Consider the following 27,870-nt stretch of genomic DNA (forward strand, 5'->3'; position numbering starts at 1 on the left):
CATCATTTGTGGTTTTTTTGACAGTAGCCATTCTGACAAGTGTGAAATGATGTATCATTGTAATTTTGATTTGCATTTCTTTGATGATGAGTGATGTCAAGCATCTTTTCTTGTGCCTGTTAGCCATCTGCATGGTCTGTTTGGGGAAAAAGTCTATTCAGGTCTTCTGCCCATTTTTAAAATCGGGTGGTTTGGTTTTTTGATATTGAGTTGTATGAGCTGTTTATATATTTTGGATATTAATCCTTTATCAGTCATATCATTTGCAAATATTTTATCCCATTGAGTAGGTTGTCTTTTTATTTTGTTGATGGTTTCCTTTGCTGTGCAAAGGATTTTAAGTTTAATTAGGACTCATTTGTTTATTTATACTTTTGCTTACTTTGCTTTAGGAGATGGATCCAAAAAAATATTGCTATAATTTATGTCAAAGAGTGTTCTGCCTGTGTTCTCTTCTAGGAGTTTTATGGTTTCCAGTCTTACATTCAAGTCTTTAAACCATTTTGAATTTATTTCTGTATATCATCTGAGAAAATTTTGCAATTTTTTTTTTTCCTGTAGCTGTTGTTTTCTGGTACCACTTATTGAAGAGTGTCTTTTCTCCATTGTATGTTCTTGCCTTCTTTGTTGTAGATAAATTGACCATAAGTGTGTGGGTTTATTTCTGGGCTCTCTATTCTGTTCCATTGGTCTTTGTGTCTGTTTTTATGCCACTACCATGCTGTTTCAATGACTGTAGCTTTGTAGTAGTCTGAAGTCAGGGAACGTGATACTTCCAGCTCTGTTTTTCTTTCTCAAGATTGTTTTAGCTATTTGGGATCTTTTGTGTTGCCATAAAAGTTTTAAAATTATTTGTCCTAGTTCTGTGGAAAATGCTGTTGGCATTTTGATAGGGATTGCACTGAATCTGTAGATTGTCCTGGGTATTATGGTCATATTAACAATACCAATTCTTCCAATCCATGAACACAGTGTATCTTTCCATCTCTCTGTGTTGTCTTCAGTTTGCTGCATCTGTGTCTTATCGTTTCCTGAGTACAGGTCTTTTCCCTCTTTAGGTAAGTTTATTCCTAGGTATTTTATTCTTTTTGATGTAATGCATAAATGGAATAGTTTCCTTAATTTCTCTTTCTGATAGTTTGTTGTTGGTGCGTAGAAATGCCACAGCTTTCTGTGTCCTAATTTTGTGTCCTGTAACCTTACTGTCACTGAGGAGCTCTGGCAGCCTTTAGTGGTGCCCTCGGGCTTTTCTATGTATAGTATCATGTCATCTACAAGCAGCGACAGTTTTACTACTTCTTCCCAATTTGGGTTCCTTTTATTTCTTTTTCTCGTCTGATTTCTGTGACTGGATTTCCAATACTGTGTTGAATAAAAGTGGCAAGAGTGGGCATCCTTGTCTTGCTCCTTATCTTAGAGGCAATGCTCTCAACTTTTAGTTGTTAACGATGATGTTAGCTGTGGGCTTACCATCTATGGCCTTTATTATGTTGAGGTATGTTCCCTCTATACCTACTTTGTGAAGAGTTTTTAACATAAATAGATATTGAATTTTGTCAAAACTTTTTTCTGCATCTTTTGAGACAATCATATGATTTTTATTATTGTTTGTTAATTTGGTGTATTACATTGATTAATTTGTGGATATTAAAAAATCTTTCCATCCCTGAGATAATTCCTACTTGATCATGGTGTATGATCCTTTTAATGTACTGTTGGATTTGGCTTGCTAATGTTTTGTTGATTTCTGCATCCATGTTCATCAGTGATACTGGCCTGCAATTTTTTTTTTTGTGGTATCTTTGTCTGGTTTTGTTATCAGTGTGATGTTGGCCTCATAGAATGAGTTAGGAAGCATTTCCTCCTCTGCAATTTTTTGGAGTAGTTTGAGAAGAATAGGTGTTAAGTCTTCTCTAAATGTTGGGTAGAATTCACCTGTGAAACCATATAGTCTGGCTGTTTGTTGTAAGTTTTTTAAATTACTGATTCCATTTCATTACTGGTAATTGGACTATTCATATTTTGTATTGCTTCCTGATTTAGTCTTGGGAGATTGTATACTTCTAGGAATTTGTCCATTTTTTCTAGGTTGTCCATTTTATTGGCATATAGCTCTCCATAATAATCTCTTGTGATGCTTTGTATTTCTGTGTTATCAGTTGTAATGTCTCCTTTCTCATTTATTATTTTATTGACTTGGACCCTTTCCCTTTTTTCCCTATGATTCTGGCTAAAGGCTTATCAATTTTGTTTATCTTTTCAAAGAACCACTTCTTAGTTTCAGTGATCTTTTCTATTGTTTTTTTAAGTCTCTCTTACATTTATTTCTGCTCTCATCCTTATGATGTCTTGTCGTCTATTAACTTTGGGTTTTGTTCATTCTCCTTTCTCTGGTTGCTTTAGGTGTGAGGGTAGGTTGTTTATTTGAGATTTTTCTTGTTCCTGAGACAAGCTGGCATCGCTGCAAACTTCCTCTTAGAGCTGCTTTTACTGTGTTTCATGGGCTTTGGATCACTGTGTTTTCACTTTCATTTGTCTCCAGATATTTCTCTTTATTTCTTCTTTGGCTCGTCAGTGACCCGTTGGTTGCTCAGTAGCATGTTGCTTACCCTCAATGTGTTTGTGTGTTTTTTGTAGTTTTTTTTCCTTGTAATTGATTTCTGGTCTCGTGTTGTGGTCGGAAAAAATCACTTGATATGGTTTCAGTTTTCTTAAATTTACTAAGGCTTGTTTTGTGGCCTGGCGTGTGCAGCATGTGATCTGTCCTGGAGAATGTTCTTTGTGCACTTGAGTGTGTATTCTGCTGCTTTTGGGTGGAATGTTCTAAATAAATCTGTTAAGTGTATTTAGCCTAATGTGTCATTTAAGGCTAGTGTTTCCTTACTGATTTTCTGTCTGGATGATCTGTTCACTGATGTCTGTGGAGTGTTAAGGTCCCCTACTATTATTGTGTTACTGTTGATTTCTTTGTCTATGAATATTTGCTTTCTGTATTTAGATGCTCCTATGTTGAGTTCATATATATTTGCAATTGTATCTTCTTTTTGGATTGGATCGTTGATCATTATGTAACGTATGTCTTTGTTCCTCATTGCCGTCTTTATTTTAAAGTCGACTTTGTCTGGTATAAGTATCATTATCCCAGCTTTTTTTTTTTTTTTTGCATTTGCATTTGCATGAAATACCTTTTTCCATCTGCTCACGTTCAGTCTGTGTGTGTCTCTAGATCTGAAGTGAGTCTCTTGTGAGCTGCATATTTATAGGTCTTGTTTTTTTATTCATTCAGCTGCTCTGTGTCTTTTGATTGGAGCATTTAGTCCATGTACATTTAAAGTATTTATTGATATGCATGTTCACATAGCCATCTTGTTCATTGTTTCAGAGTTGTGTTGGTAATTCTTTTTTGCTCTTTTTTCTTCTTCTGTTCCCTTCCCTTGTGACTTGCTGGCTCCCTTTAGTGCTATGTTTGGGTTCCTTTCTCTTTTTTGTGTGTATCTAGTATAGATTTTTGGTTTGTGGTTACTATGAGTTTATACACAGCTATCTATATATATAAGTGATTGTTTTAAGTTGCTGATCTCTTAATTTCAACAACCTTAATTTAACAACCCTGCATTTGTACTTTCCTCCCCTCGTAGTTACTGCTTTACATCTTTTGTGTATCACTTGACTATTTATTGCAGAGAGAGATGATTCTACTACTTTTGTCTTTTAACCTTCCTACTAGCTTTGTACGTGGTTTGTTTACTACCTCTACTGTATATTTGCCTTTACCAGTGAGCTCTTTCCTCTCATGGTTTTCATGTTTCTGGTTGTGGCCTTTCCTTTTTCCCTTAGAGAAGTCCCTTTAACATCTGTTGCATAGCTGGTTTGGTGGTGCTGAACTCTTGCTAGCGTTTTCTTGTCTGTGAAACTTTTGGCCTCTCCATTAAATCTAAATGAAAGCCTTTCCAGATAGAATATTCTTGGTTGTAGGTTTTCCCCTTTCGTCATTTTAAATATATCATACTACCTTCTGTCCTGAAGAGTTTCTGCTGAGAAATCAGCTGGTAGCCTTGTGGGAGTTTCCTTGTACAAAACTCACTGTTGCTTTTCCCTTGCTGCTTTTTAATATTCTCTATCTTTAATTTTTGTCACTTAAATTATAATGTATCTTGGTGTGGTCCTCTTTGGGTTGATCCTGTTTGGGACTCTGTGCTTTCTGGACCTGGATACCTGTTTCCTTTCCTAGGTTAGGGAAGTTTTCAGCTCTTGTGTCTTCCAATATATTCTCTGCCACTTTCTTTATTTCTTCTCCTTCTGGGACCCCTATAATTCCAATGTTAGTACACTAGATGTTGAAGTGAAGCTCTTTTAAACTGTCCTCACTTCTTTTTTTTTTTTTTTTCTTTTTTTCTTTTTTCTGTTCACTTCAGTGATTCCCACCATTTTGTCTTCCAATTCACTGGTCCATTCCTCTGTATCACTGAATCTTCTAGTGCTTTTTTCATTTCAGTTATTGTATTCTTCATCTTTGTTTGGTGGTTCTTTACATTTTCCAACTCTTTGTTAGAAACTTCTAACTTCTCATTCTGTTCATCCTTGCTTCTCCAGAGTTCTTTGATCATCTTCATGATCATTATCCTGAACTCTTTCTTGCATAGATTGCCTATCTCCGCTTCACTTAGTTCTTCTGGGGTTTTATCTTGTTCCTTTGTTTGAAAGCTGTTCTCTATTGCCTCATTTTGCCTAATTTGCTGGTGGGCATGGCCTAAGCCCTTGGGGTTCTTGGTTCTGGGGCTAGTGCCTGCCCACTGATGGGTGGAGCTGGGTCTCAGGGTCTCTGGCTGCAGGGCCCGTGGATTCCAAGTCCAATGCCGAGGCATTGGTGTCTGGGGCTGGGTCCTTGGCCCTCTGGTGGAAAGGGCCATGTCCAGGGGTAGCTGTTGGCTCAGGGGTTCTTAGGCAGCCTACCTGCTGGTGGGTGGGAAGTGGGGTAGTGTCCCAAGACTAAGCCAGAGGGAGAATTCCAGGTCGGTGCTTGCCACATCAGTGTCTGTGTGGTGGAACAAGCTCCCCAGCATGGGTGCTGTCAATGTCCATGACCCCGGGGTGAGGTCCAGTTGACTCCTGCCTCTGCTGGAGACCTGCCAACATTAGCAGGAAGATCTGACCCAGACTCCTATCAAATTACTGCTTCTGTCCTGAGTCCCAGAGTTTGTGAGATTTTTCTGTGCGCCCTTTAAGAGTGGAGTCTCTATTTCCCACAGCCCTCTGGGTCTCCCAAAAGTAAACCCTGCTGGCCTTCAAAGTCAAACATTCTAGAGGCTCATTTTCCCCATTTAGTGCTCCCCGGGCTGGTTTCCTGATATGAAGCTCAGACCCCTCATTCCTAGGAGAGAACCTCTATGATTGTAATTATTCTCCTGTTTGTGGGTTACCCACCAGGAGGTATAGGTCTCGACTGTAGCACAACTCTGTCCCTCCCCCATCTTCTTGTGGTTTCTTCTTTGTATCTTTAGTTGTAGACAATCTTTTCTAGTAGATGCCTCTCTTCCTCGTTAAGAGTTGTCCTGTAAATAGGTGTAATTTTGGTGTGCCCACGAAAGGAGATGATCTCAGGGTCTTTCTACTCCTCCATCTTGGCTGAGCTTCTCTCTTGAGGATCTAATAAAAATGATGGAAGTTTAAATGCTGAATATATGTATACACATACACAGAGAAATGCTATGCCAGTGTAATATATTACTCCTGTTGTTGATGCTTTAATTGTAATCAAATAATACAAAAAAGGGACTGTGTGCAGTTGATCAGAATCTACATGAAGTTAACATCATGTTCTCTGTTAAGTTGCAAAACAAAACACATTTGATTCTGTGGTAAATTTCTGATTTAGATAATATAGGTATTCTTCTTTTGTGTCTTTTGTTTAAATTAATCCTTTATATTGATAGATTTTAGCAAAGGTAATCAAACTCTTCTAACTAGGATATACAACCATGCTTGAATATTCAAGATAAATTAATAGTTATTTCTTTGTTTTAAGTTATGTAACTGAGAGTTTACACACTGAGCAATAAATAAATGCATTGACAAGCATGTGCTTTTCTTCCTTTTATTTTGCAAAGTGATTTTATTTTTCCTTTAATTTTAGGAAACAGATATTGATGACAGATATGGAGATTTGGATTCCAGAACAGATTCTGATATTCCAGAAATTCCACCATCCTCAGATAGAACCCCTGAGATCCTCAAGAGAGCTCTGTCTGGTTTGTCTTCAAGGTATGATTGGTTGAAGGTGAATATAATGGGTGTACAAGATAAGCTGAGAAGTTACCCTGGACCATGTTCAGTATAATAACTTTCACCTTTTTTAAGTTTTAGAGCTATGAGAGAGAAGGCTTTATGCTTTTTCATCATAAATGAGGCATGCTATTAGATGCTTGATGTACATCCTTTCATTAATCCTTAAAATGTTAAGTATGAGAAAACCAAGTCTATGGGTTAACTAGAGAAGGTTACATAGCTAGTAAGATGTGGACCTGGCATTCCTGCCCCAGTCTGGCAAGTTTCTGAAGGCAGTGATCCATTTACCACATCAGATTGCCTTTTAATGGTACTGGAATATCTAATAAAGAACATTCTATATTCTCTGTTCCCTGTTTTTCAGATGCCAGATGGAAATAGATAATTTTTTCTTTTAGCTGAGGTTTAAATCATTGTCCAAAACTTCACAACCCTTTACCATTTTGTACCCCCAAGAGACACACAGACGCCTGTTTCAGCTGCTGCAAAATGTAATGAATCCGTTTTTGACATTACTGTGTGTGATATCCTGTTGATTTCTTTTCTGTTTAATAACTGTTCTATGTTATCAAACAGAACAAAAAAATTCTGGATTACTAATTTGGAGTTTGAATTAGTCATGGATAATAAATATAATAAGAGCTTTTCTGATTTTTAATTTCCTAGAAGATAACCATAATAGAATAAATTAGTTTAAAGTTTTCATATTTTTAACCAATAGAATAAATTTTTGCTATTATTAAAAGCCTGATTATTATTTTAATAGTTCTCGGTCCCAGTTGTTTTCATGACCTAGTTCACAGATGTACCTTTGCTTTAAAATCTAACCTGGTCTATCTCAGATCTGAATTTTTTTCATACTGAGGTTATGTAAGAATGATGCAGTATTCCTATGTATCATTCATAACAAGATTTTCTTTGATTTTTTTTTCTGGTGTAAAGTAACAATAGCAAGTAGTAGTAACAGGAATTTATTGATCATATATATTTGCTGAATGCTGCTCCAAGCACTTTACATGTATTGACTAACTTATTTCCAAGGCAATCCTGTTACACAGGTATGGTAATATACCTGTTGTATAAGTGGGGAAACTGAAGCACAGAAATGTTATTTATCAAGGGTCACGTAGCTGGTAAGTGATAGAGCCACATTCTGAACTTAGTCATTGTGCTCTAGTTATGAAAGCCTTGGTTTTAAAAAATAAATAGCAGATAATATATGACTAGTTTCAATCTTTTAAAGAAACTTCTCCGTAAAGGTTGTGTTTATGTTTCAAAATCTATATCTTACACATTTTAGCCGAATACCCCGAATAGTCTGCCTTGCAAACACTTAGAAGCTGTAGATGCATAGGAGTAAAAATAATAATTATGTAAGAAAGTTACATAGATTGCAGAAGAAAACCCTATAATCCTCATACCAAGACACTGATATTTAAAAATCTGTGTTGTTTATCTTTGAAACTTTTTTCTTTTGCATTGTGTATGTGTGTGTGTGTGTGTGTGTGTGTGTGTGTGTCTGTGTGTAAAATGTAAAAAAGAGCATCGTACTGTTTTCTACCTTGTTATTTTTATTTTCATTCCATGGAATTAGACACAACATCCTTAAATATATGTAAATATGATATATTCCTTTATATGGCTATAGTTCAATTTATTTAACTAAACAAGTATTGCTGGGCATTTAGTTGATTTCTAAATTTTCACAATTAAAGCCAACTCTGCTTTAAACTTCTTTCTGTATAGCTAACTTTTATTTAGTGTCCATAATTTATCTTTTAGGATAAAATTTTAAAAGTAACATTGCTTGGTCAAGATTTATGTTCATTTTTAAGGCTCTAATATATAATGCCAGAAAGAGAGTAAGTTGTTGAAATTGGAATGGGCTTGAAAGGACTTCAGTCACCTGGCAAGTTGTCCCAGTCTGTTTATTGACATGTGTATGAGTCTGTGGAAATGAATATTTATCAGCCTGTGAAGTCTAGCTCTATCCTTTAATGAAGGGCTTCTTCAGCAATGAGTCTAGTTTAGTAGTTCCCTCCAGGGGTGGTGCCCTGGATTTTGCACCTTCCCCCAGCCAGTGAACATGGGGCAACATCTGGGGATATATTAGGTTATCACAACAAGAGACGGCGCTGCTGGCACCTAGTGGGTAGAGGTCAGGGAACATCCTGCAGTACACAGAACAGCCCTTCACAGCAAAGAATTATCTGGCCCAAGTGTTACTAGGGCTGAGATTGGAAAACTGTGGACATAGCCAGGCATAGCCTTACTGATGCTCTTGTACTCTGTGATGCCGTCTTCCTTCTCTCTGGGAACTTGCACCTTCCTGTCCGTTTCCTCCTAAGGCTGGTAGATGGACTTCCTCAAAAATCTTGCTCTTTGCTAGATGGCCCACCAAGTTCTTGTGTATTCTTGAGGAGTGCCTCTGTGTCCTTTTTCTTGATTCAAGTGCTTTTGCCGACCCAGGTCTTTGATGATTTATGTTTGTGCCACTAAGAAAATGTATCTTTTTTTAATTTTGTCATTATTTTTGAAATAAAAAACATTCAAGAGTTGAGTAACAGTAAAATATTGTGCATCACATAATTGGTTTGAGCAATAAATGTGTAACCACATTAGATAATCACTTTTAAGGACACTGTTTAATTATATACTTTTTAGAAATCTCATTTCTAGTTCGTATAGGTCCTGGAGACATGAGACTTGAATGAAATTCTCCTCTACTGATTCTGAGTTCCTTTATCCAAGACAGACTGTGAGGTGATGACTTGGACTCAAAATTAAGGCTTTCTCCTTTACCGTAGGAAATTAAGAATTTTGAATTTGGAACCAGACTGGATTTTAGTAACAGTGGTATTTTTTTGCATATTAAAGGTCTGTTTTGAATTAGTGCTTCTTCCCGAAGAGATAATTTTTGGTTACTGTATCAATAGATGTATCTGCTACTAACTACTATATATAAAATAAACAACAAGTTATACTGTATAACACAAGGAACTATATTCAGTATCTTTTAATAACCTATGATGAAAAGAATATGAAAGGAAATATATGTATATGTATGTATGACTGAAACATGCTATATACCAGAAATTGACACAACATTGTAAGCTGACTATATTTCAATTTTTAAAAAAAGATATATCCATTATAGTTAAAAATGTGCTTTTATGTGCTTAACTTTGTATTAGGTATTCTTGGGAGATTTGGGGAGACGTTTTAATTAAAATAAGGAAATTAAGTCTTTGATCTTGTTGGGGAAAGGGAATTTTTCTTGGAGGAATAACACTGATATAATAAAAGAAAGTAGGTCTCTATTTAAATCTCTGGTTCTCAGAAGCTACCATTCTCTAAATGGAAAGCCAGCCCTCTAACATTAGAGGTACACTTGGACCTTGCAGCTCCCACCTGGGGACTGATTTCTGACACTTGAGTAGTATCCTTTTCTCTAGAAGAGGTTCTGGATAATTCTGCATCTGAGAATCGGTTATAGAAAGAGTTTTATTTATTTATTTTATAAGTTTTTTTTTGTAGGGGGGAGGTAATTAATTTTATTTATTTTTTTTTACTTTTTCAGTGGAGGTACTGGGGATTGAACCCAGGACCTAGTTCATGCTAAGCAGGTGCTCTACCATTTGAGCTATACCCTCCCGTCTGAGAATCAGTTATAAAGCAGGGCTAAATGCATTTCTGAGGTTCATGCAAGCTGGACTGAATTATTATCAGGAGACTGGCTTAGGGTTCTTTGTTTACCTCTGACTAGCTCCGCAGCCTAGCCCAGTTTCCTAATCCATTTGTTCATCCTCAAAGAGTTCAACCTGTAAAACCAAAAGGAACCTTTCAACCATAGCAGTTTTGACTCTTCACTCATTTCAGCTCAGCCCCAAAGCTTAGGGACTCATGAAAAATGTATGAGTCTCCATAGTTTGTTAAACAGTAGAGGGAAATAAAGCCGGGTAAGTACAATTTGACCACCTCATGAAAAACCTTGGAAGCTGGATAAAAGAGCTTGGACTTAATGTTATTGGTGTTTCAGGTCTCGAGCGCAGAAAGGACATGATCACAGGAATATCTATGGAAGAGTAGTTAGCAGTATCTAGACTATGTGATTGCAAGCAGGGGATGTAAATCAGTATTTGATATATGGACGAAAGCAGCTAATATTTCTGTTGTAGGGAAGAGAATGAGGGCTTGTGCTTAGAATACAGTGCATATGTGTTACCAGATGTTGAATCAAAGTCTCTTCTGATGTAACTTAAATGCTATCATTTGAATTAATAGAAATCAGAAAATTCTTTGAAAAAAAAAACTGTACTGCGAATATAACGTAAAATGGGTGTAGAATGAATGAAAGAAGGAGGTGGCAATTTTGGATTCAGAAATCCTCATCCCTCTATAGGTATTAGTAGAGTAATTTGGGATATTTTATACAGTGGTTGCTGATATTTTTCATGACATGGCCACGTGAAGAGTGAAAATGTTTGTAAGCTACACTGGGGGTAAAGTGTGAGGCTCCTGGGTGGGGAGCAGTTGGGCTCCCCAGGCTCTTACTGACAGCAAAGGGTTGAGGGAGGTCAAGTCCCAGCCTACTTGGGAACCAGCCAGGTGTCCCAGCAGGGAAGCTCTGCTCTGAGAACCAGCAGAGGGCCAAGGAGAAGAGAGCAGTTTTCTACTAAAGTCTCTGTCCCTCAGGAAAGCAGGCAGCACACGTTGAGCAACAGAAAGAAGTGCCCTTGCATCTGGCCTTCCCCTCCGTGGCTGACCTCCCTGCGCCTTCCTTGTTTCCCTGAAATCGCTGTGCTCTCCAGTTTCAGTTCCCTGTTGTCCTTTCTTTAATTGTTCACTGGAAGGCCGTGCTCTCTGGCTTACACCACCTCAGAATCGCTACGGTGTTTATCCACCACCCTGAAGGAGGGACGTCCTTTGAGAGGGCTGAGCGCCTGGCTCCTCCTGCCCTTCCGATGACCCCGGCGGAATATGCACACATCCCCATTGGCCACTTCCCAGCCTCGTGATTCATCCTTACTCACAGTGAACACAATCTAGTTTCTTTCTTTAGCTAACATAATCTTTACACTTCATTTAGCTCTCAGTGCGTGAGTGAATGCTATTGGTCTGTTTGGTTGGTTTTTGTTGTAAAGTAGGGGATTCCTGAAGCATAGTTAAGAGAAATCCGTAAGTTTGGCAACTCAGTACCGAAACAACACAAAACGACTTAAGAACACGTTCAGTGCTAACTTTTCAAACTTTTCCTTTGCAGGTGGAAAAACTGGTGGATTCGTGGAATTCTTACTCTAACTATGATTTCGTTGTTTTTCCTGATCATCTATATGGGATCCTTTATGCTGATGCTTCTTGTAAGTGTTTTACTTTTGCCCAGGTGTCTCTTTGTTTTCCGGTATTGATATGATTTGAAGTAATTTGAGCATGTCATGAAAAAGAAGGTAATTTGAGAGTTGGTGGTAACAGCAAATTTAGTTCCGCTAAGCATCTTCTGGTTCACGAAATGATCTGAACTGTTCTTTCCCATTTGCAAGATGGCCATTCCATGTGGCCATTCAGCAGAGACCAAGTATGCATAATAGATACACATCCTTGTGCCAAGCATAATGTAGAACAGAAACACAAACACATGACTTCAACAGCAGGTCTGACTACTGGCTAGACCCCGACTTCAGCAGACTCAGTCTAATGGCAGAGACATGTAAATAACCACATGAATAAATGGTATAGTAAATGAGTAGGATCAGACCTGTGACAGATCTTTCAGAAGAGCACGGTAAAAAAATTACCTCATCCAGGCTGAGGGAGAGATGAGGGAAGACTTCCAGGAGAGGTGATGCCACACCTGAGTCTTAAAGAAGCCCCGAGCAGGGGAGGGCATTCCAAGGTGAGAACATCAGGGGCAGGGGTGTCGGTAACAAGAGACTGTGTTCCGTTGGGGGATTTGCGGGTTATACACGTGGAGGTGTCTAGGGATGGGACTAGGGAGGTGAGCAGAAGCCATTCTGGGAGTTTGGGATTTTGTTGTGTACGGGAAGCCCAACAAGTCATGAAGCCACACAAGTATTTTAAGCTTTTAATTCATCCATTTAGCAGATGCTTCAAGATACCTGCTATGTGCCAGGCACTAGTTCTGGGGAGTGATGCCTGTGTCTGCCCTCAGGGAGCTTACTGTCTACATTTTAAGGAAGTGATCAGATATATACTCACAAACTGTAATAAGTATTTTGAAAAAAAAGAATGCCCTGAGAGCAAAGCTGGGAGACTTTCAGACTTTATCCAGTGCCCAGCACATGCAGTGCGATCTGAAGGCTGAGTAGGGGTGAAGGGGGGAGCTTGGGGGAAGGGCTATCACAGCAGAGAATTCCCTGTGTATAAAAGCCTTGGTATCTATGGAGACGTGAAACATTGGAAGCCCAGAGTGGTAGAAGTAAGAAGGAGAAATTTTGTTCAGCAAATTCATCAAGCCCTTCCTGAGTGCTGAGCGTGGTTTGGCGGTGAGCGGTGAGGGCCTGCTCGCAGGGGAGTGCACGGTGTCCCTCTTTTTTATTATTTTCCTTCATCCGTCTCAGTTAGTTCAGCCTCCTCTTACGTACTCGTCCCCCTGTTGTCTGGCTGCTCTGGCGCCCTCAGAAATGGGTTTACCCATCTCGCCTGTCTTCCCTTCTCCATGCTCACTCTTATTCACAGTGATAAGCTATGAGCAATATGATCGCTTTCCTTTTATTTTTTTTTATAAAAGAATAAGTTTTAAAGTGAAGTTAGACATGATTGAGAAAAAATTCCATCAACTCCTGAAACCAATTAAAGCAGCTCTTATAAGCACCATAAAGCCCTTTCACTTTTCTTTTCATGCTCTCGTTAATTTTGTACTTCTTTGGGAAATCAAGGTAAAAAATGAATGTGAAAGACTTTCTCTGTTCTGTTAATTTGCTGGGATCCTAAAGAGCTTTTTCTTACAAAGGAAAAATGGATAATGGATAGGACTGACTTAACGTGAGGCTAGAGGATGCAGGTGGGCAGCTGTGAGCACCGCCCAGGTGTGATTTGAGGGAAGGGCTCCAGTTGCCAGTCCCCTCGGTCTGAACCCACTGCGGGCTCTCCAGTGCCAGTGACCACCAGTGGCCCCTAGACTGGGCATTTCAGGAGTGGGTGTGGGTAGAGTGCTTTTCAGTGCTGTGTGTGATGGTGGTCGAGCCTGGGGAAGAGGAGACTAGGTGATGGCAGACAGCTCACTAAGGCTTTGTGGATGAAAGGACTTTGAGCAGACCTTGACCTGTCAGGGTGGGGTGAGGATTGTGAGCAAAAGTCCCAGTGGCCAAGTGTGTCAGGAAAGGGCAGGTCATACCGTTTCTTGAGCATGGGGCCTTTAAATGTGAAAACACAGTGAGGAATCATATCTTGGAGGACCTTGCAGTACTTTGTTAAGAAGTTGGAATTTACTTGTAAAGCATTAAGGAGCCATTTAAAATATTAGGGATAGTTTGATTTATGGTTCCTCTTAGCAGGTAATTTTGAAGTAAGATACTGCAAAACACCAGTATTCTGGATGCACTGGCTCAGGTTGGTTTGGTGGGTTCTCTGTGCGTAAATTACATTGCTCTCCAAGCTGAATTGTTTGGTGTGGTAACTGAGTCAGAATTTGTGGATAGAGATGAATTTTTAGCCATTCTTTTATTACAAAATTTAAAACACCTTTAAAGACATCTTGCATATTTGGATTCTGATTTTTTTAAACAGAAAATCAAAAGTCCACCTGAAGTACTTGGGCTTTTTTTTTCCTTTTTTCTTTTTCTATGAAAGGAAAATACCGTTTTATTACAAGTTATTTCTTTGATTGGTGAATTTAATCAGAGAAGAATAGAAGAATATTAAAGATCTAGTTAAAGTGGATTTGAATTGTGAGTGCTCTTTAAGGTTTGTTGCGTGCGCATGTGTACATGCATACATGCACACAGGGACACATGCGGATGGACATGTGTTGTATTTATAATGTTTATGTTAAGGGAATATGGATGGATGTACAAATATGCCCACACTGTTGGTACTCAAGTGATATGACTTTTATGTATTTTAAAGTCTTATTTACATTCGTAACCATAAATAGATCATTTCTATTTTGAGAAGTACGCATTGTAGCTTGCTTGTACGTGCACCTTGTAATATCAGCACTCCAAGATGACTAATGGAAGAGAGCTTTATTAAAAATTTACTTCTAGGAAATGATAGCTGCTATTCTAAGATGGAACTCATACTCATATTCCTGAAAATAAAAGGAGCTTTTTTTCCTTCAACCTTCTACATAATAGTGCTTTAATTGTTGCGTTCACAGCTTGGAATCACTTTCTAAGTGATGGAGTTACTAAAACATATTTTGATTTAAAGACAGGTGTGAACATATAAAAAAATATCATAAGAGAGTCCCCCCACCCCTTCCTGGAAACTCCTATAATAATTGTTATAATTCACATTCTTAAATTTACTTTTAAATGGTACATTTAATTTTTCTCCCATTGTGAGAGTTATAAAAGTCTATTAGAATTACTTTGGAAAATATATAATTTTAAAAACTCACCCCAATCCTATCATCAGCCACCAAAACTCAATTAATACTGACATTTCCTTTCATCTTTTTTTCTTTTAAAAAACTATCATTGTAATTCTAATGTGACTAAAATTTTGTATCCTTCTTTTTAAACAAATATCACATCGAATGTTTTGAGTTGCTCCACAGTCTTTACAGCCATCAGCTTTAATACATTCATCTACTCAACAGAATGGAGCACAGCTTAAGTTATTTAAACCGGTGTGTTTATTTTTAGACATTCAGGTTATATTCTGGTTTTTCCTTTTTGTGAATAACATTACCCTGAACATATTAGAATGCAAAGCTTTTTCATGTGCAGGATTATTTTCTTCAAATAGATCCCCAGATTGACAATAGGCTCTTTTATTTGGATAAACCATGGGTACCATAGTTCAAACTCAGCCTATCCATTACCATCACTTCTGTTCCATCACCACCCATTCTGAATAAATCTGTACTTTTCCAAGCCTTTCCTGGTGTTATTCTGTGCTCCCCTCTCCTTCTTAGCCCCCCAGTTTCCTCAACCACAAAGTCCAGTCAGTTCTACCTCCTCAGTGTCTCATATTCCTTGTGCTCCACCCTCCTCTGCCGCTGTCCCAGTTAGATGTTCATCCACGCTCATCTGGAAAGTGATGTCTTGCCTGCCTCTCTAGTCAGTCCTTTCCACCTGTGATCCCTAGACACACACCTGATCACGTTCTTTCATGATCAGCACGAACTCCCTTGTGCAGTCCTTCATGCTATGTCCTGCGATGGTGTGACCAGACTCAACTCTCTCGACTTCTCACCCTCAGCTCTGTGTTCCAGCACCTCTGAACTACTTGTAGTTCCCTCCACATCCTCGTCCTCTCCTACATACATGACTCTGCATATCCTCCTCCTTTGCCCCAACTACCCATCCCTACCCCGCCACAGATTTTGGGTCTGCCTGTGCTTATGTCCACATGGCTGTTTCCACATGGTATTGTAGTTGTGTGTGTTCTCCGTAACAGACTGCCTCTCTGAGAACAGAAGCCCCGTATTATTCTCTGAATCCTCAGTAATCAGCAGAATAGGCATTTGCTTATCAATTGTTGTTTTTAATGCTCTTAACACATTAATTGGGCCAACAGAGTCCTACCAATGCATTGCTGCCAGTACTTATGGCATGGAGTATCAGTTTCTGTGTGATCACCCAGCCCTGGAAGACATACATATGTTTTAAGGATTTTTACTCTAGTACTTTGAATCCCCTGTTTTCTATTTCCCTAGCAGTTCCATATTAATTCTTCTGGCAAGTTATAAGTGACAATCACATATATATATTTGTGTGATATCAAAAATGCTTTTTTTCTCCCCTCAGTTAAATACCATATATAGTGGTTATGGTTGTTCTCGAACAAATGTATTCATAGAAATTGCATCAGTGCATTTGATATTTTGTAAGCCCTTGGTTCCATAAATAGCATGGTTTTGCCATTTTAACATTTAGCATTGTCCCATTCTATGGTTATTTTTGTTAAAAAAAAAAGGCTTGATATTTATACAAAGATAATTTGAAGGGCAATATTTAAATATTTTCTTGTCTTTATATTATAACACATTTATATTATATTTACTACTGCTTATAGTAGTTTGGCATAATATTTTCTTACCATGTGGCTGAGGGGACACAACTAATTTTTTCAGTATGTGATTGGACATGTAATAAGTATAGTGAGGAAAAATAGCTTAAGAACATCCTGAGCAGTAGGTTTGGGAAAGCTACTCTGGAGATCTTAAAAAGAAATCCCAAAGTACGTCCTTCGGCAGTTTGGTTAGCTTTCTCTGTAAAGGACCAGATGGTAACATTTTGGGCTTTAAGGAGCCACGTATGTCTCTGTCATATAATCTTTGTTTTTGTTTTTAACTTTTTAGAAATATAAAGTCCATTTTAGTTCCAGGGCTGTACAAAAACAAGCCCTTGGATATGTTTTCTAGAGGTTGAAAAAGTATTTTCACAACGGTTGGAACCTCTTCATTGATAGTGCTAAGTGTTCAACTTGCCATTTGCTCTGAGTCTTGGAATTGACTTAAACCAAACACTGGATATGATGCTACATTCTCAGGAATTACCTTTACTCAAACTGGTGGACGCGGCAGTTTGAAGGACTGCTACAGAGACCATCAAAAAGGGATTCACGAATACAAATCCCTTTACTAGGCATGTGTATTGGACACTGTGCAGACAGAAATTGCATAGACTGACTTGACAGGCCAGTGTGGCTGCAAATGTGGAGGATTTGTTTATAATTTGCCAAGCAAGCTCTGCTTGGGTTGATCAGAGATGTGTGTGGCTGGCTGTGGGAGAGCTGGCATGGTGGGAAGCCCCTGGGTAGCTGGGCAAAAATGTTTTAGCCATTTGTCTTGACGGCATCTTTATCCTTGGCAAGCATACCTGGTTGCATGGTTAAAAATAAATATATACAAGCAAACTTTTCACAGCTGATCATTTTCCTAGGATAACTCAAGAAACAAAATAGACAAAAAGATCATTCACCTTGAGGTGGACAACCTCAAGAAAGGAAACAATAATGAGGGATAAAGCCTAGTTGGCTGTGACCAACCAGACTGTATCCTGCAAACTCTGAACTCCAGTGCCGCCTCCTACCCTGGGAATGATCTCTCAAACTTTTTGAATGAAACACTGTTTTGCTTACCCCTTTGGGGCAGCACTGATTTTAGAGAAGTTCAATGCTGAGATTTTGCTGCTGATACTTAGAATAACTAAAAGTGGGCAGGTTAGGCTGAAGATTTTTAAAATCGCGACTAAGCATAAATGTAAATATTGAGAATTGTGTGTTATGTTTTCTCTTGGTCTCAGGTTCTGAGCATCCAAGTGAAATGCTTCCATGAGATCATCACCATAGGTTACAGAGTCTATCGCTCTTACGACCTGCCGTGGTTTAGAACTCTCAGCTGGTGAGTAGCTTAAAACTGTTCCAGCTACGAAAATCCGAGTCTTTTCTGAAGTTTGTAAGGAAGCATCCTGATCAGTCAGCAGCTACACAGTTGGCTGTATAGGTTGATTTTAAAGGAAGATAAACAAAAAAGAATAAATTTGAATTTTGAAAAGAAGAAAATCTCCTTTAGACACTCTCACTTCAACACAACTGTTTTCATATCTCATCTTTCATTCTTTGTAGAGATGCCTAATTTATATTGAATATATACACTATTCATGTCCTCTTTTTTAAAAAACCTCAGCTATATACAGACATTCTTTTATATCCTTTAAAATTACAATTTTAACATAAAGTTTCATTTTATAAAATGTTACAAATATATGTAATCTTTTGCTTTGTTTCCCCTCAGTTGACATGAAACCTTACACAAAATTTCATATTTCAAAGACTGAAAGATGAACATAGTTGTGGATATTTTGGGTTTTTTTGTTTTGTTTTGTTTTGTAAGTGATCAGTGGTTTATTCAGGGTGGGGAGACGTGGGAGGGGGAAGCCCAAGCTGAACATCTGTCTCCCTCCCTCCCTTTCTACCCCTGCAGGCTGACTCACCCTCCTCAAAGGCCCCCAAAGCCCTCGGAGGGCCAGGGTTGTGAGAGGAGGGATAGCCCCACCTTACTGCTCCTGGTTTGGTCTCTGTCAGGCCCTGGGCCCCGTGGTGTGCAACAAGGAGGGTGGTCAGAGGGAAGAGGAAGACTGATGGGGGCAGTGTGCAAGGCACCCTTCTAAATAGCACCAGCAGTTACTGGCCCCTGGAGTATTGTGTATGTACAAATACATGCAAAAATGGTAAAAAAAAAAAAATCAAATAACTCTTAATAATTAAATTTTTATACCTTTTTAAAACTTTTCAGGTTTCTTAATTATCAGGACCTTGATCAGGAAACATGATGATATAGTTCATAATGAACCTACCTGGCCATGCCTTTGAGTACAGTTGTTTGATTAGTGTCAGCCAGAGGGCCAGTGTCTTATCAAAACAAGTGTATAACCTTTGGGTTTTACAGTAGTCAAAAAATAGTTTCTTGATTTTAGTAATAGCTGATTTTTCCTTTTGAAAAGTTTCTTCATGAGTTGTGAAGTGTATGGAAATTTTAGGTAGATTAAGTAGTTGAAGAGTAATTAAAAGCTAAACCATGCAGGATTGATTTTAAGTGTAGGGAGAAAAAAAGTAGGTCAGGATGGGCTGCAGTGATTCTAGAGGCTTCTTGGTGAAGGCGAGAGAGAGACAGTCACTTAAACTAAGACTTGCTCGAGAGTGAAGCATGTCTGGGTTGCGGAAGCAGCACCCAGCAGGTTCTTGGTGGGGACAGAAGAGGTGTGTGCTGCAGATGGTGGGACATTCCTGGCTCTCCTGAGCAGAAGGTATGTATTTATTAGGGAATAGGGGTCAAAAAGTTGGATTGGAATCACAGTTTCCATTGTAGGAGATTAAAAAAAATGGTAATGTCGCTGAAGAGAAATGTGAATACTTTACTTTGTGAGCAGTGGGATCCAATTGCATCCATGAGAACCAGAGGGCAACCACCCCTTTCCTGTCCTTCTGCCCTCCTGGCTACCTAGGACTCTGCCCTTCAAGGAGGAGGCCCAGAGGAACTCTATGGCCATGTTTCTCAGCCTCTTTTCCTGGCTTACCTGCATTCGTATCAGCAAAGTCTCATAGGTTCAACCCCTCCCTTGGGGGAAAGGATATACCAGGGCTGGGCATTTATACAGCTTTTAAAAGTTTCTCCCAGAGATTTTTTTACCTACTGGTATTTTCCATCCTCCATTGCTGCCCCCTTTAGAATCACTGCCCAACCAGAGTCCTTCTGGAGCTTTGAGAAGAGGGAGCAAGACCCCAGTGTGGGCGGGACAGAGGGGAGAGAGGTTAGAAGTCCAAGTACCTCTTCCTTTTTTCCCTGTTGATCTTCTTTAGGGAGGATGGGGGTTGGCTTAGGGGCTCTACTGTTAAAAACATTAGAGCCATGAGTAGTTGGGTGTGAATTTTCATTATTAACTTAATACCCTGTGTGTGTGTGTGTGTGTGTGTGTGTGTGTGTGTGTGTAGTATTTTCTACATTGTTTCTTAATTATTTGTCTCTGGCATTAGATTTTGAGCTAACTAAAGACATGAACTATATTCAGTAAATTTTTGTTGACTGATAAGTTAGAAATTAAATTTGAAATGGGGAAAAAAACACTTTGGTGGAATATATCCTGAACTAGTCTTCTAAACTTGGTTTTGATCTTTGTGGCATCATCAAAATGTAGAAAATAGTTTTACTGAGTTTCAGGGGGAAAAGTTCCAAATATAAAAAAAGCTAATTGTTTTTAAATTATAGGTACTTTCTACTGTGTGTAAATTACTTTTTCTATGGAGAGACTGTAGCTGATTATTTTGCTACATTTGTTCAAAGAGAAGAGCAACTTCAGTTCCTCATTCGCTACCACAGATTTATATCATTTGCCCTCTATCTGGCAGGTAAGTTAAGGAAAATATTCTGTATTCATATGTAGCCAATATGTGTTACATGCTTATTTTTTATGTTATTTAAATTCACAGCATCCTTTATTTGTACATTTTATCCAGCTTTTCTTTTATATATCATGTATAAAAAGATATTTCTTTCATCATGGTGTTAAATAGCAATTACTCCCTATTGTTAAAAAAAATTTGCTTAATAGACACCTCATACATTTGAACATTTTCTTTGCAAATTGTAGTAAACAAACCTATAAATATATGGACTGATCATTAACCAAGTATAATTTACAAAGAAACTTTCACATACACGATTTCACGTTGCTTTCTTTGTCCCTCAGAAATAGAGTTTCCATATAGAATTAATCAGGGTACTTGGTTTTATTGACATGGTGTGTATGTGTGTGTGTGTGTGTGTGTGTGTGTGTATATATATATATGTATATATATATATATAAAATATATTATATATATAATATGCATATTTCTTTATAGTATGCTGTGTCATGTTTTTATGATTTTACATTAGGAATCAGAACTATGTAAGTTTAAAAAACTAAAGTTCTAAGTGTTTTTAGAAACAATGAATAGTACATATATGTGAATTAAAAAAATATGTGCAGTATATTGTGTAGATGTATTTACATGCAATATATTGTATATGTGCTGTCAAATTGTAACAATTCTACCTAATAAAACTGAAAAATAAAAAACAAATAATTAATTAAGAATCAGATACTTAGGATAACATTAGAATTAACAGATTTATTTTGCATAAAAGTTTATGAATCATAAAATAATTTATAAGGAATTGATTTAGATAACGTACTTTTTAAAACTTAGATTGCCAATATGAATCCTGGTTCCACCACTTGGTCGCTGAATAAACTTTAGGAAATTTAATTAATCTATCTGTGCCTCAGTTTCTTTGTAAGGCACTTAGAACAGTACCTGGCACTATTTTAATATTTATTATTATTATTATTTTCACTTTTAAAGGAGAAAATGAAATTTGTTAGTTTCTCTTTAGCTCTTAATAGTTACTGTTTTAGCTCTGAGGAGTTTCTCAGTAAATTAATTTTTACCCAGTTGGTATAATTTTGGAAAATGAATACAATATGGATGACTTTCCATTTCTCATTAAACAAAAAAGTATAGAGTGTACGGGGATGAAAGTCCAGTCCTTTAAAAGCATGTCACTTTATTCGGTAATTATGATACTGTTCTTCATGGTGCTCCTACTTTAATAAACACCCCTTCAGATCTTGCTCTCTTTTATTTATAATTCTAGAAGGCCAGAGAATGAAATATAATCTGAAATGATAATGGTAATTTTCAGAGAATCATTTTTGGGGCAGGAGGACCTACGTTTTCCAAAGAAATTTCCCATTTTAATTCAGGTTTTTGTGAAGTCCAAGTATCTCAGTCCATTACTTTTTTTTTTTTTTTTTGAATTATAAATGGTGTATGTAAAATAGGCTCTTGGAGATATTGAATGTAACTGTTGAATATAGTTATCTTAATTCTTAGAAATAGATATTGAAAAGTATTTCTGTCATTTCTGGGGCAAAAGAAGTTATTCATTCTAAGATAGTCATTCCATTTGAAATTCTAATCAGTTTAGAAGAATCATGATTATAGAGAGATTAATGATAACTGCTAACAGCTAAAATTTGAGGAATAAAACACTTGACTCTGATTTTATGTTTATTAAAGCATGTTTGTGACTTTTTTTCTTGGTAGAAACTTTGAGTAGTTTCTCTCACTTATCAAACAGAGAAACTTGATTTATTTTGTTAAATGTAAGGTAAATTCTGGGATGAATTCTTTATTATTAAAGGGGAGAAGAATACAGTAACTTCTCAGTTTATATTTAGACTGACAAGACTTCTTTTCTGGCATTTTGAGTTTAAAAAATAATTTTAGCAAGATAAGTATCTATGGTGACTTTTGTTATTGAACACAACAACTATTTCATATATAATTATTTTTATAATTTCTTAATAGTAAAATTATAATTAATTAAAACATTAATCATTTATATCATTAATATGTCTTTTAGTTTAAAAAGCAGATATTGTCAAAAGACTTGTAATATAAACGATAACCCTGCACCCCACACTTACAGGTTTTTTTTTTCACTTTTCTAAGTAATATGCCTGTGTCTTAACTTATTTTAGGCATTGTCTATTGACTTCCTGTAATAACCTCATTTCTCTATACTTAGTTTTTTATTGTCATTTTTATGTTTTTAAACAGATACATAAAATACCCCTTTCTATGGAGCCAAGTAGTATCTTTCATTACGTTTCTGTTTTGTTTTTTTTTAACAAGTTTGAATTTTTCCTGAACTTAATAGTTGCTCTTTGAGCTTTTCTTTTCCACCTTCATAATTTGTGCGTAGGAATCCTTAATTTTCCTTTTGAGTCTATCCCATATCTATTCGTCATTTTTTCCAAATGTTCACACAAATCAAAGAGTTGTCAGATCCCTTTTTCCCAGGAGACCTCTGTCCCAGGGACCGCGGGGTCCTGTTCTTATTTGCCCTGCCCACCTGTAAGCCTGCTGCCCAGCTGTCCCCTTGCAGTTTGGCTCTTCCGTTTCTTCCATCCTGTGTCTTCCAGTTTCTGGGATAACACCCTCATTCTGCCGAGGCATAGCCTCTAATCGTTTGCTTTGACATGTGCTTAGAAGGTCAGCGTTTTATGTTCATACATTTCTAATTGACGTCTTTATTCTGTCTCACAACTGACTGCTTTGGCCCCACTTGTTAGCAGCCGACCTTTGCTTAACACTCAAGCTTGGAAGTCCAGGCCTCAGCCCTGCCTTCCGCTGCTCAGCCTCTGCCGCTCAGTCTTCTCTGGAGGATACTTCTAGTTGCCCTGATTTCTCAAGTCTGCTGAAAGTCATCCAGTCTGTTTTCCAGCTTCCAAATTTTATAGCCATTTCTCTTCTGTTTTCCTTGACATTTCTTTAGTTCTCTTTGCCCTGTAGGTTTTTGCCTCAATTTCTTTAACGTGATTTATTGGGCTACCAAGATGGAATAGAAATAAATGTCCATGATCAAGCTGCCATTTTAAAACAAAAGTCTTTGACTAGTATTTTATTTTCCCTTTGCTAAAGTCAACAATTTGTTCTTTTTTCTCCTTGTCCTGGATTGACTGGGCTTCACTGAGCAGTTCTAACTGAGGGCCTCCCCTCTGGTTGTGGTCAGATGGAGACAGTGCTGGTCACTTAAGTCCCAAGTGGGCTAGGTGCCTGAGGTGGCTCTCTCATGGCCACAGTTAGTGCTGGCTCCTGCCCTGAGCCCCCACGGGTGGCCTCTCTCTGGGGCTTGGCACTGGGAGCACCACGGCTGGCTTCTGAGTAGGGAGTGTGCCAAAAGCCAGGTGGCTTGGGAATCCTCACCTAGGTTGGTTTTTCAAAACTAGTTGTTAAAAATGAAAACATAATATATTCCCACAGGAAAAATTCAGACTGAAAAGGAGTATTGCATGATATCTCCCTCCTACCTCAGAGCCTCACTTACTGTCTCTGGGGTCTTACTGCCACTATTCCAGACACTTTTTGAGCATTCAGGCTGATAGGGTCATATCCACCTTCCCTCATTTTCTCACACAAATGAGACCAGACTATTCTGTACCTGTTTTTTCCCCCCACTTAATATAGTGTATGAGTGGTTTTATGTCAGCATATCTAAACCTATCTCACTTTTCCCATAGCTGCAGTTACATCTCTGTTGATGTGCGTATAGCAAAATCTGATGGGGAGAACGTCAGAAAATAAGGCAACGACTATTTCCTTGGCTTATATTCCCTTTATGTTTGCTATAACTTAAACACTTGAGAGTAACTTCTCAATTGAGAGGGTAAAGACAATGTAACTTATTTTCTTTCTTGTTTCTTTTTATAACATTGTATACATGATAGCGTCCCAACCAACCCTTTTTAGTAATTATTTGTTCATCCCCTAAACTTTCTGACTCTACTTTTATAAAATAAGATCAATATTTCTTCTTTTTCTAACTGATTTCTGCCATGGATATCGCTTACCACTTGCTCTTTTATAGAGAATCGCAGAAGCTCATTGAAAGTCATCAGTGTTGTTTTTTCAACAAATACTTGAGTGCTTTCCAAGTGCTGGTACAGTTTGTGGTGTTGAGGATACAAGGGGAAATAACGCTGGTAGCATACCTTCCAGGGTCTTGTAACTGCTGAGACACGTGTTCCCTGGTTTATTGCTGAAATGTGAACAAGGATCTCTAAGAGCGAGGAGGAGGGGAAGGAGGGCCTTGCTATGTTGGGGTGGGAAGGCCATAGAAGGCCTTTGCGAAGAGATGACAAATGTTGTGAAAAGCAAAGAAGAAGCAGGTGTTTGCCAGGGGGATAGTGGGAAAGGGCATTCCAGGCAGAGGGAGCAGCTGTGCAGGCTTTTGGGAATGAGAGGATGGCATGTTCGGAACCAGTGGCAGCCCTGAGATTTGCAAAGGTAGGCAGGAGCCACATCTTGAGAAGCTTTGTGTATCGTGGGAAGGATTTGGGCTTTATCCCTCGGAAACCACTGAAGGATTTTAAGCTAAGAGTATAATATGACCAAATTTGTAATTAAATGCAGGATGTGTTGGGAGACATTAATAGTGATAAGATAGGAAGCCACTACTCTAATTTGCCCTAAATATAATGAGGGCCTGAACCATTTAGGCTTATATTTAATACTATGAAGGCTATAAATTAAAAAAAAAATTAAAATACTATTGGCTGATCTTAAAAACCAGTTATTGTTTACCTATGAAAAATTGCTTTTGTATCCCGAATTCTTGGCCTACAACATTTTTTGTTGTTGTTGTTGTTGAGATAATTGTATATTTGCATGTAGCTGTAGGAAATAATAGAGATATCCCTTATATACTTTGCTTAGTTTCCACCAGTGGTAATATTCTGGAAAACTACAGTGTAAGATCATACCAGAATGTTGACATTATCAGTCTTACGAATGTACTTATATTTAATTAATTAATTAAGTGGTGGTACTGGGGATTGAAGCCAGGACCTTGGGCATGCCAAACATGCGCTCTACCACTGAGCTATTATCCTCCCCCGAAACAAATGTACTTTTAAAATGCAACTTTGTAGTAAACACGGAGCTACTCGAATGAAATTTTCGATATAAATCATGCCTCGTATTCTATATCTGTTATCATTTTATGTGTGTCCTAAATATGGTCCTGTTAAACCATAATTACCCACTTTGTGTCTCTCTTATTTTTTTTTAATTCCCAGTGCTTAGCACAGGGTCTGGTATGCAGGTTCCCAGCACACATTTATTGGATGAATGATCAAGAGGCTGAGAACATGCACATTGACACAGAGTGCTTCTTTTTTTTATGGCTTATTGTTATTATTATTTTAATTGAAGTCTAGTCAGTGTACAATGTTGCATCAATTTCTGGTGTACAGCATAATGTTTCAGTCATCCATATACACACATATAATCCTTTTCATATTCTTTTTCATTATAGGCTACTGTAAGATATTGACTATAGTTACCTCTGCTATACAGTAGAAACTTGTTGTTTATCTATTTTATGTGTAGTAGTTAGTACCTGCAAATCTTGATCAGTGTGTTGGTTGCTGGTTCTTGAGGCCTTACTGGTGATTCTTGAAGTGATTGGCAACACTCATGAGCTTAGTCTAGAAAATGGAATTAGACTTTAAAACAGGAGTAAGGAAGTAGAAAGTGTGCTCTCTTGAGATATTGGTACCTTTCTCTCATTATGCTGTGAAAAATCTTTGGAATTCTTCTCATTAAACAACATTCCAAAGGTCCTGTCCAAATTTTAGTTCTGCGGTGGGCAAATGACTTTGTATAGGTCTTAGCAGATTTAAAAAGCAGAGACAACACAAGCTCTCTCACTGACATTGAATTTTAGTAAAATAAAATGTAGATCTATCCAGGTCTGATCCTTTCACCAAGGCACACAGATTAAATGACTTGTTTAATATCATACCAAATGACTAGGACCTGGAAGTCATTATGACACTTAGATAATTTTATCGTAAAACGAATTTGATAGCAAAGAGAAAATCATAGGAACAACATTTTCTCTAGAATCTAGATATATTGTAAAAAGATCTTGGTGGCTTATCTTTTATCTATCTATTTATTTATTTATTTAAGGGAAGTAATTAGGTTTATTTATTTTTAATGGAGGTACTGGGGATTGAACCCAGAACCTAGTGCATGCTAGGCACGCACTCTACCACTGAGCTATACCCTCCCCCTAGATCTTGGCGGTTTAGATTGGAGGCCCTTTAGAAATGAGACCAGACATGTGACCACATGTCTCATAATGATGGATGAATAAGCTTAAGATGTTGGACCCTTAATAATATCACCTGAAGATCTCTTTAGCCAACCTGTGATAGGCATATTACAGGCCTATTATGTTTAGTATTTATTTTGCTTATATTTATGCATTACTAACTATTTCATTTTTAAAAACTTTAAGGAGAAGTTATGACTTGAATATAATACTTTGAATTCAAGAAAATCAATGGACATGTAAGATTAAATTATAGCTAAAATTAATGCATGATTAGGAATTTTTTCCCAGACATCCTGAATATCTTTTATCTCAAAGGATGTTGATAAACTCTTTAGAAAGATACCACACATAACTATTCATAAGGGACTGTATCTCCAAAACCACTTACAGTTTTTGAATTAAAGCTGAATAGAATATGTACACCTGCTAGTCTTGTTCTGCACCATATACTCACCAGGCAGATTAAGAGAAAACTTTTTTGTCTTAGCCTAATATGGTTGGTTTATGTGAATTTCTACAATGCATGGTTGCTTAAAAACTTTTTTAAAAAACAACTCAGTTGTATTCTGAATATGGGCACACATAATACAGTGTGCTTCTGAATTTTTTAAATGTGATATTTCAAATGTTTTGGAGTTCTGATTAGTTAGGTGAGTGTATTGAAAAACAGAGCCTCATGAAAGGGTGAGGGATGAGTCAGTAAGCTCTAGGATTTAATCCTGGGTCCATCTGTCTCCTTTTTGATTTAAGGACTATATGTGTTTATTGAATTGGTTAATCACCAATAAGAAATTTTAAAAACAACTGTATTATTTCTTTATATGTTCTGTCTCTTCAGCTAGACTGTGAGCTCTCTGGAACAACTGTCTTATCCGTTTTTTGTATCTTGTGCCTGGTGCATCTTAAGTGCTCAATACACAACTTTTGATTGTCCATTTTTCTGAAATTCCCTCTATCCCATCTTTTGGACTTTTCAATATCTTTTTCCCCCCATTTGCTTCTCCTGACTCCTTTAGAAATCACATTCTTTTTTTGTTCTTGTTGAATACACCACTGTTTAGTCTGTTGGGTAGCTGGGTCTCCCTAACCACCTGGGACCTCTTGGGTACTGGGCAATACACATCTTCGCATGGACAGCGCCAGGCACAGTGTTGTGTATAAACTGGTGATCAGTAAGTGTAACTAAACATAATTACCTATCAACAACCATGTGTTAGGAAGCT

The 27,870-nt window shown here is 37.7% G+C and overlaps 1 protein-coding gene across 1 annotated transcript in view; it reads left to right on the forward strand.

Annotated features, from left to right (window-relative positions):
- CDS1 (CDP-diacylglycerol synthase 1) overlaps nt 1-27,870 on the forward strand; it is a 64,574-nt gene that overhangs the window by 11,675 nt on the left and 25,029 nt on the right. The window contains exons 2-5 of the mRNA XM_074346648.1: nt 6,134-6,261; nt 11,549-11,645; nt 17,721-17,818; nt 20,183-20,322. Of these exons, the coding sequence (XP_074202749.1) occupies nt 6,134-6,261; nt 11,549-11,645; nt 17,721-17,818; nt 20,183-20,322 (463 nt within the window). The remainder of the gene's footprint in view (nt 1-6,133; nt 6,262-11,548; nt 11,646-17,720; nt 17,819-20,182; nt 20,323-27,870) is intronic.

The sequence above is a fragment of the Camelus bactrianus genome, chromosome 2 (assembly GCF_048773025.1).
Source record: "Camelus bactrianus isolate YW-2024 breed Bactrian camel chromosome 2, ASM4877302v1, whole genome shotgun sequence".
NCBI lineage: Eukaryota > Metazoa > Chordata > Mammalia > Artiodactyla > Camelidae > Camelus > Camelus bactrianus.